Here is a 9511-nt window from a genome sequence, read left to right on the forward strand (position 1 = left end):
AATGAATTATTAATAATTATAGCAGTCAACTTAGAAATAACGAGATCTAGTGTCAAAGTTAGCATAGCTTGTATTATGAGTAGTTTAAATACATCGATATTATTTATGAAATACACCCAGACATGGTATTAAATAGGCTAAAATACTTAAAAATAACACAGCTTTTCATTTGTGAAAGAACCATCAAAATTGATTGAGCAGTTCTCGAGATTTCCCCAACAACATAAACTCACCAAATTAATTATTGAAACACAAATACGCTTAATTATTGAACCATAACTGGGCACAGACATCGAGACAGTACGAACCATATTTTTTGTTATTATATTTTATTTTTTGAAAACCAATTGTTGCTACGAGATTTTAAAAGAAAAAAGAACAAAATAGGAATTCTTACATTGCCACACAAGTTTTTCCACAAGACTGGTTTAAAAAGCGAATCAAGTTTAACGACATCGATAAAATAAAAATGATTTAAAGCAATAAATAATAAAATACAAAACAAACCGAATTCGATTTATTTATCATTTTGGAAAAGTTTAAAATGAGATCTTGTAAATATTCTTTGATTGGTAAGTAAAAAATGTGAAAAAAATGTTTAAAACGACTCCCGCACTAAGAATTTTGTTCCTTGTATCGCGGGGGATTTTACAAACATTCAAGTCACATGCACAAAGACACCTCGACTCACATACACAGTGAAGCATTCGTGGATCACACAAATGCTTGTCCGACGCGGGGCTCGAACTAACACGTCGCGCTCAGTGGGTTTGGCGTAGTGACCTCAACCACTCTTCTATCCGTGCATTCAAATCTCTGACTTGGCTGTCCTTTTTTCCGAGGTGAAAAGCCTTTAACTTTAACCCACAAAAAGACCACGAAGTGGGAATATTTTGGTCTTTTCCTGACTACAAACAGCCTGGATCCCTTATACTGCTTAAGCCACGTGAGTCACGTGATCACTCACGTATGCTATGTGCGTTTCTGGCTGGAAGTTGTCAGTCCTGCAGTTTTACCAATTGACTATCAGCTTCAAAATAGGTTATAATCTAAGTACTCTATTCTAATTCACAGGCCTGCATCTCCTCCTAATAATAAACATCGCAAACGCTTTCGTCCTCCTAACAGCAAACGTAGAGGACGTCAAAAAGCTAGCCAGAAAATTCGTCTCGGAATCTCTAGCGGAAAAAATCGCCGACTTCATATCGAAAGCTACGCAGCAAATAGCTAATGGATCAGAAGAGAATGATGATGGAGAAGTTTCACATCAAGTGTCTGAAGAAAATAATATGTATAATATAGGGAGGCAAGGGGATAGTGCTCAGGATATTGTCAAGTCAAGAGAAGATCCACAAGAAAAACAGGACGACGTTCGTTCAGATAGTTACGAGACGACCACAGGAGCTGATTTCGATGATGGCGAGAAAAAACGCGGCTTCCCAAAACTGGAAGGCTTAAGCAGATACGCCCCTGTTGAACCAAACCCTGCAGCTAAGCAATACGCTTACCCACTCCAAGAGAAGAAACAGATCTCTAAAATAAGCGAAGAAGACGAGAAATACGAAAAAGAAAATAAGGCTAATAAGTTTATAGAAGATAATTTCGTATCCGTTGTCACTACCGAAGCGGATTCGTATGTATCGCCGATAAAACCACGAAAATCTAAAACGAAAGGAAGACCTTATAGACTACTTTCGCATGTCAATTCGATGGAGGAAAATGAGGTATCGGAACCCCCGCATCCAAATGATACTATTGATAATATTTTTGGGAGTAACCTTTTTCAAAATCGAGCAGTTGATCTGACTACTAGACGGGCAGTTTTTGAATTTGACCAGTATGAAAATAAGAATTATCCAAAATCGCAATTTGTGGCTACAAGTGGTAACGTGGCGTTGCCTCCCGTTACTAAGACGACGACTGACAAATGGTGGGAGAAAGAGATGCCAGATTTAAGTAAGAGGAGGGCTTGGCATTGAATAAATATGTTTTTTTTATTATTTGTGTTTCGTTTTTTAGAGTTTATGACTTTGTCAAGTTCTTAATTCTTATGTATTTTTTTCATTTTTTGTTTTCTCAGGACTTGGCTGTGTGTACCAATTTTCGTGATTCATTTGAAGTGAAATGTTATTTTGTCTTTTAGTTTTCATCGACCTCAATAGCTTTTATTTGAAGTCGTTTGTTTTCTTTTGTTTTCAAGAAGACAAGTTACATTACTTGAAGACAAGGCAAAGTCACGTCACTTGTCGAAACGGAATGTAATTTTTATACATTTTAAGTTTTCTATTAAGCTATGATGTAATATAAATATAGGTCTTTAGATAAAAAGCGATTTATAGCACTCTTATAAAAGTAACTTGTCTCCAGACAGTTTCCTATACCTTTTAACGTCAAACAAAACTTTCAATTTTCGCCCCCACCCACTTGAAAAAAAAACATACAACAGAATTATAAGGCTGCGTTTCCACGACAGATGTACGAGGATGCGTAGCGAGAGATGTGTTTGTAAAGATCCAATAGAGGCAATAGAATAGGGATGATGACTAGGTATAAAAAGAAAAAATCTCATTAGTCCTTCAGTTTGATAATTGAAAAGTATGAGACACGTACTTTTTCCTTTTTCAAATAAACTAGAATTGACAAAGATTAACTGCTGTAAAGTTTAGGAGAGGGGGCTTGTGACGTAACGATAGAGTAAAATTTATACTCAATCGTGACGTCACGCGTAAGTTTCATTCACTGTAATTTGGTCAATTTATGTTTGCGGGACAAATTAAAAAATACGTATCCATTATTATACAAAAAACTACAAGACGGACACTGGGAAAAATTGTCATCATCCCTATTGCTTCATTAACCTCGACTCGGTCAGCACAGCTCTGGTGGTAACTCAGCGGACATCCTCGCACGACACATTGCCATCGCACATTTCAGGGCCCCGATTCTGCTATTTTACAATGGCCGATGTATGAATGGCAATCGGATTACATTTGAGAATACGAAAAGTGACGTTTTGAGCCAATTTTCATTACATCATCTCTTTCTCATCATCATCTCAGCCTATTGCCGTCCACTGCTGAACGTAGGCAATTTTCATTTATTCATCGGGAATTGTAAATAGCAGAATTGAGGCCCTGGTAGAAACACAGCTTTAATAAAGTATTAAACACATACATTTAAATGTTCCTCAGGGACTCTAACTTCCCCGCACATCGTTTCAGCATTGCAGGCGTCGATGCAATGTGATCTGCCGCCTCGGACGAAAACCTGCCGTGTAGGGCATTTTCTGAAACAAATATAATTATTAATTTATAATTTAATGTACAATTGTGGTACAGAACTGGTTAGTAACCCTAACTGCTATACCGAAGGTTATGGGTTCGATTCCCATTCAGGATTTTTTATTTCTGTGATGAGCACAATTGTTTGTTCTTTATCAGGGTGTTAATTATCTTCCTTTATATTATGTATGTATTTAGAAATATATAAGAAGAGCTCGTGGCTAAGCTATAACCGTATAAGTGAATAGATCACAGGTTAAGCTACGCTGGACGCGGTTGGTCCCTAGATGGGTGACCATCTTTGTTATAACGAGTTCCTTCGTGTTTCGGAAGGCACGTTAAATTGTGGGTCCCGGCTGTTATTCCTACATCTTTGACAGTCGTTACAGGTAGTCAGAAGCTTGAAAGTCTGACAACCAGTCCAACTAAGGGGTATCGTGTTGCCCTGGAAGCCGACCCCAACATAGTTGGGAAAAGGCTAAGCCGATGATGATAAGTATGTTTACCTATCAGTCGTCTAGTACTTACAACACAAGTTTTGCTTAGTTTGAAACTAGATGGCGTTATGTGAAAGTTGTGGAATATTATTAAATTAAACATCATTTAACAAAACTGCGCGAAAAACAAGAAAAAATAATGATCTGTTAATCAATTATTATCAATAAGACAGATTTTCAATATACAATTGTCAAAAAATATGCTTACGTCAAAAAATTTAGTGAACAAATAGTAGATAATAATCAAAATCATTTGTTTTTTCGTATGTATAAACCTGTAGTATGGCATTCCGTTATATCTTATCAAGCACAAGATAAAATACAATTTGATACTCATTGTGAAAAAGCAACATGGCCGCTGACAACTAAAAAACATGGTCGCGTTAAAAAATGAAAATATACTTCAAAAAACTGTGTGAAAGTGATTTCTTTTGGATTTGGTAAGTTTTAATTATGTTTTTGATAGTTTATTTATTATAAAATCACAAAGAGTTGTTATAAGAGCTTGATAGACGTAAATTATAGTAGGTATTTAAATGTTTTTGCAATTTACATAGTTGAAAATGACGACAAAGTTGTGACGTATATTTTTTTGTTTTTTTTTTCCATTTTTAGAATAGTTTTTTGGTTTTAGGTTTAAATTTATAGTTTTTTTGTATTAATTGTTGTAAAATTTAAAATAACCGTGAAGGAAAAAGCGTGTTGAATTTTTTTACGAAAATGGAAAATTCTAATTAATAGTTGTGATCAATGATTATTTCTTTTAAATATAGCATTATATTTACAAGGGATGCATAAATATATCGGATACTTTTTATAAACCAGTAGAATCGGTTTAAAAATTGAAGTCTAATGCGCAGCAGACAATGTAATATCGTATTAGAAAATGAATAAGAAAAATGTACAGGAATGACATTCCGTTTCGACAAGTGACGTGACTTTGACTTGTCAGTTCAATACATTTGAGTGATTCGTCAGCGTTAGAGCGAGGAGTCATGTAACTTGTCTACAAGAACGTTGCAGCTTTTTTCATAAAACAATGCACGATCAGCAAAAAGATTAGTTTTTTTTAAACAATGACACTTGTGCCTTTGACTTGAATATTTGTGAAACCCCCGCGACACAAGGACTAAATACCTTAGTTTGGCAGTCGTTAAAAATAATAAACTGTGTTAATAATTCGAGTTATCATTACCTAAAGGTAAAATCCAGATGACCTAACTCCGCACAGCCACTCATCAGATCCTTTAAAATCTTATTTTCCCTCGTTTTCATACACTCACTTTCTTATTTGTTTGTCGTTCCGGTGGGATTTTTGCAACTCAATTTTGAGGCACTTCCCGATAAGCTAGCAGGCTGAAATTTTCCGGGTAGCTTCGAACCCGATGACAATGCAATTTAAAAATATAAAAACGGATGGACCGATTTTGATAAAATTAAAAAAAAACATGAACAAAAGTGAGTTTTTAGGTTTTTCAACTCCATTATATTATTATTTGTAAATCCAATCTTCCGTTTCATGATGCAGTGATCATACAAAACATTAACAGTTTTGAAGTTTTTCAAATGTAATTCAGTATTATATTCTTCACTTTACTTCATCATGTTTTGATTTACGAAGTTATTCTATAAAATGTCAGTAGTGGTGTAGTGTTAGAAGTTTCTATACGCTGTCAAACCTTCATAATTATGCAAACGAAGTCGCGGGAAACAGTTGGTAGTACATTAGTATTTAGTGTTGTTATAAATTCGTTATCTTGAAGCTTTGAGATTATTATTATAGATTACACATCCGGTATTATTTATATGGAAAACAATACTTGACAGTCCTTTTAATTTTGTAATCTGTGCATATACATGATTATGACATTATATAAATTAATGGTTGTTCGTTAATCTCGCTAAAACTCAAGAACGGCTGAACCGATTTGGGTAATTTTAGTCTTGAAATATTCGTAGCAGTCCAGGGAAACCGTAATCGGTATGGGAAAGTAACAATTATAACAAATTTACCTAATTTCCCATATAAACTACTCTTCCTAGTTTCCTGTCAAATTTTTTACATATTTTGATGCTGTCATACTTTTGAATATAATTAAAATAAGTCTTTATTGTCCTTTTCCCCGTTTTTTTATGAGAAAAACGTAAAACTACCATGGGGTTCGGTAATACGCCGGTAAATCTGTAACGCGGTTCCATAACTATTAGACTGCACGTATAGCCGAGTAGTTGAGGTCACCACGCCAAACCCACTGCGCGCGACGTGTTGGCTCGATCCCCGCAGGACAAGCATTTGTGATCGACGAATACTTGTTCTGAGTCTGGGTGTAATTGTGCATGTGACTTGAATGTTTGTGATAAACAGTCGTTTTCCTTACGGGTATTAATCGGGATCGCTCGACTATAGTGCTAGGCGATCTGATACACCACCATTCAAGATTCGACACAAAGATTTAACCGCATAAGAGAATCGATCAAAGGTTAAGCTATGCTTGACGCGGTTGGTCCGTAGATGGGTGACCATCTTTGTCATAACAAGTTCCTCCGTGTTTCGGAAGGCACGTTAAATTGTGGGTCCCGGCTGTTATTCCTACATCTTTGACAGTCATTAAAGGCAGTCAGAAGCTTGAAAGTCTGACAACCGGTCTAACCAAGGGGTATCGTATTGTCTGTAACTGGGTTGAGGAGGTCAGATAGGCAGTCGCTCCTTGTAAAACACTGGTACTTAGCTGAAACCGATTAGACTGGTAGCCGACCCCAACATAGTTGGGAAAAGGCTAGGTCGGTGATGAACTACCCGTATGAACCCTTCGTTTTCGCGTCTCTGGTTGAAAGTATAATTTGTAAATAATGTTTATCAATCGCCCAGATGACTAGAAATACTTCTGACGTCATTTTTATCGCCCGATAGTGCTATCATTAAACAAAGCAGTTGGAAAATGTATTTACTTCGATATGACCGACAAAAGAAGTAAAGATACGAAAAGGGGCTTGTGGCTAAGGTTTCGATCACAGGTTAAGAACCAGGTTTTATAATTTGACGTAATTGAGAGTCACAGTTACATTACTCCTCGCGCTAACGCTGACGAATCACTCAAATGTATTGAACTGACAAGTCAAAGTCACGTCACGAAACGGAATGTTTGGCCAACAAAAGTCCCGTCAAATTTGGTCCATTCAGATTGGCCGGAACAAACAACAAATAGACAGGCAAAAATTAAAAATAAAGATTTTGGTGAATGTACCTAATTTATACATATTATATAATTTGAATAAAAATGGTTATTTCAATATTACAAACTCCAAATTTTATATATTTGTATGTATAGAAGTATTGATTGTAATTTGATGTAAAATACTCCAGGTATTATTGGGATTTTATCCTATTCCATTTGATCAAACCCCGTTGATAACACTTCGCTGAAACATGGCAAGCGTGAAAAAAAAGGCTTCCCTGAGAATTGTTCAAGGGTGTGTTGCTTCACGTCAGAGTTCTACGGGCGGTTTAAACTCTGACACCAGGTTGTACATCAACCATACGATAAGAAGCCGCCAAATGTCGTTATAAACATACCTTTAAAACCGTGATATAATAATATTCCGCAACTTACACAACGCCATCTAGTCTCAAACTAAGCAAAGCTTGCATTATGAGTACTAGACAACTGACAACATACTTTTATATTTCTAAATACATACATTATGTACTTAGATACATTTTTAAAACGTAATGTAGGGTGACACGTTAATTTCAATCTTATCACCTTATTTGCTTATATATCACTATCTACGACGATTTCAATTATTTCTTTTATCTCTTTGTGTTTTTGAAGTTTAGTCGACTAATAGACGAGGCTTATCTGATGTTTTTATTAAATGTATGAATAGTTTAACTCATTATCTTGTTAAGGATTTTATGATGGGAGAGACGCGAAATTGATAAGACGTGTCGGTTCGATTTCCGCGTAAGACAGGCTTGCATCACGAATGCTTGTACTGAGTATGGGTGTCTTTGTGCATGTGGCTTGAATGTTTGTGAAACACACCGCGATATAAGGATTAAATTCCTTGATTACGGAGTCGTTTATCATTTTTTATTAGCCATTAATGTCCCACTGTATTGCAAGACCTCCAATCCCTCATCAAATTATTTTCCCCACGATTTGTACACTCACTTTTCTTGTTTGTTTGTCGTTTCGGTTGAATTTGAAACTCAATTTTGAGGCACTTCCCGATAAGCTTCAAACACGATGACAATGCAATTTACAACCATTAAAACGGTTTTACACATTTAGATACCAATCGAATGGAAATGACATTTAAAAAAGTGGGTTTTTAGAATTTTTATTACATAATTTTTTTTATCAAAAAATCTTGATCTTATTTGTAAACGATCTATTGACAAAATCAAAAAACAAAGATATTTAATAAACGGATGGTACAGAAACGTGACGCCATATGGCGACCAGTTACGCCTAGTTACGCCTTTGAGTAAATTTCTTTAGTCGCGCCTAAAGAAATTTATTCAAAAAGAAAACAGCCGCACTCAGTCTATGTGTCGTATTTTATCAAAACAATTTCATATCCCTACTTCATATCATAAATGCGAAAGTAACTCTGTCTGTCTGTCTGTTACGCTTTCACGTCTTAACCACTGAACTGATTTAAATGAAATTTGGTACAGAGATAGAGTTGACCTTGAGAAAGAACATAGGATAGTTTTTATCCCGGACTTTTGAAGAGTTCTCTAGGAAACGCGATATAACCGACCTCGACGCGGGCGAAGCCGCGGGCGATGATGAGATGTGTAATCTATTAGCAAATTCTTTACATTAAAGACTTACTTCCCGGTTAACGATCGCGCTAAAATGTTGCATGAATATGTATATTTCGACTGGCCTGTTGGTTTAGTGGTCTGACTGCTATACCGGAGGTCGTGAGTTCGATTCCCACCCAGGACAAATTATTGTGTGATGAGCACGATCATTTGTTATGTATCTGGGTGTAATTTATCTATTTTAAGTATGTGTTGTACTCATAATAGTCGTGGTTGTGCTCGTGGCTAACCTTTAACCGCATAAGTGAATCGATCACAGGTTAAGCTATGCTTGACGCGGTTGGTCCGTAGACGGGTGACCATCTTTGTTATAACGAGTTTACCCGTGTTTCGGAAGGCACGTTAAATTGTGTGTCCCGGCTGTTATTCCTACATCTTTGACAGTCGTTTCAAGGTAGTCAGAAGCTTGAAAAGTCTGGCAACCAGTCTAACCAAGGTGTATCGTGTTGCCCAGGCAACTGGGTTGAGGAGGTCAGTCGCTCCTTGTAAAACACGGTACTTATCTGAAACCGGTTGGACTGGTAGCCGACCCCAACATAGTTGGGAAAAGGCTAGGCCGATGATGTTGTACTCATAATACAGGCTTTGCTTGGTAAAATTATTATATTAATATGTTATCAACGTTTGTTTCTTCAATAAGTGATCCCAATAAAATAAAGTGACTAATATTTAAAGAATGTGAAAATAACTGAGTCATATTAGATAGTGTCAATTTGTCAATAAATTGTTCAAGTGTATCTGGTTATGTTATTGCATGTGATCATGAATAGAGATAGACCCTAAATGAAAATCACTAAGTGGGAGTTAATGTTGCGATACCAAGGATTCAGTATTAATAGACTAAAAAAAACATTCGGTTGGTTAAAAAGAGTTTTGGTACATAAAAAAATGTGCAG

General features: G+C 36.1%; 2 protein-coding genes across 3 annotated transcripts in view; one reads left to right on the plus strand and one right to left on the minus strand.

The window, feature by feature from the left end:
• Nucleotides 1-9511, minus strand: part of LOC113508947 (leishmanolysin-like peptidase) — a 79869-nt gene that overhangs the window by 10446 nt on the left and 59912 nt on the right. For both annotated transcript variants that reach the window (XM_026892159.1, XM_026892160.1), the window contains exon 5: nt 3175-3286. In XM_026892159.1, coding sequence (XP_026747960.1) covers nt 3175-3286 — 112 coding nt within the window. The remainder of the gene's footprint in view (nt 1-3174; nt 3287-9511) is intronic.
• LOC113508953 lies at nt 7-2134 on the plus strand. Its single transcript, XM_026892167.1, has 2 exons — nt 7-572; nt 1075-2134. The coding sequence occupies exons 1-2, from the start codon at nt 545-547 to the stop codon at nt 1977-1979; spliced, it is 933 nt and encodes a 310-aa protein (XP_026747968.1). The 5' UTR covers nt 7-544; the 3' UTR covers nt 1980-2134.

Source organism: Trichoplusia ni, chromosome 3 (genome assembly GCF_003590095.1).
Source record: "Trichoplusia ni isolate ovarian cell line Hi5 chromosome 3, tn1, whole genome shotgun sequence".
Classification (NCBI taxonomy): Eukaryota; Metazoa; Arthropoda; class Insecta; order Lepidoptera; family Noctuidae; genus Trichoplusia; species Trichoplusia ni.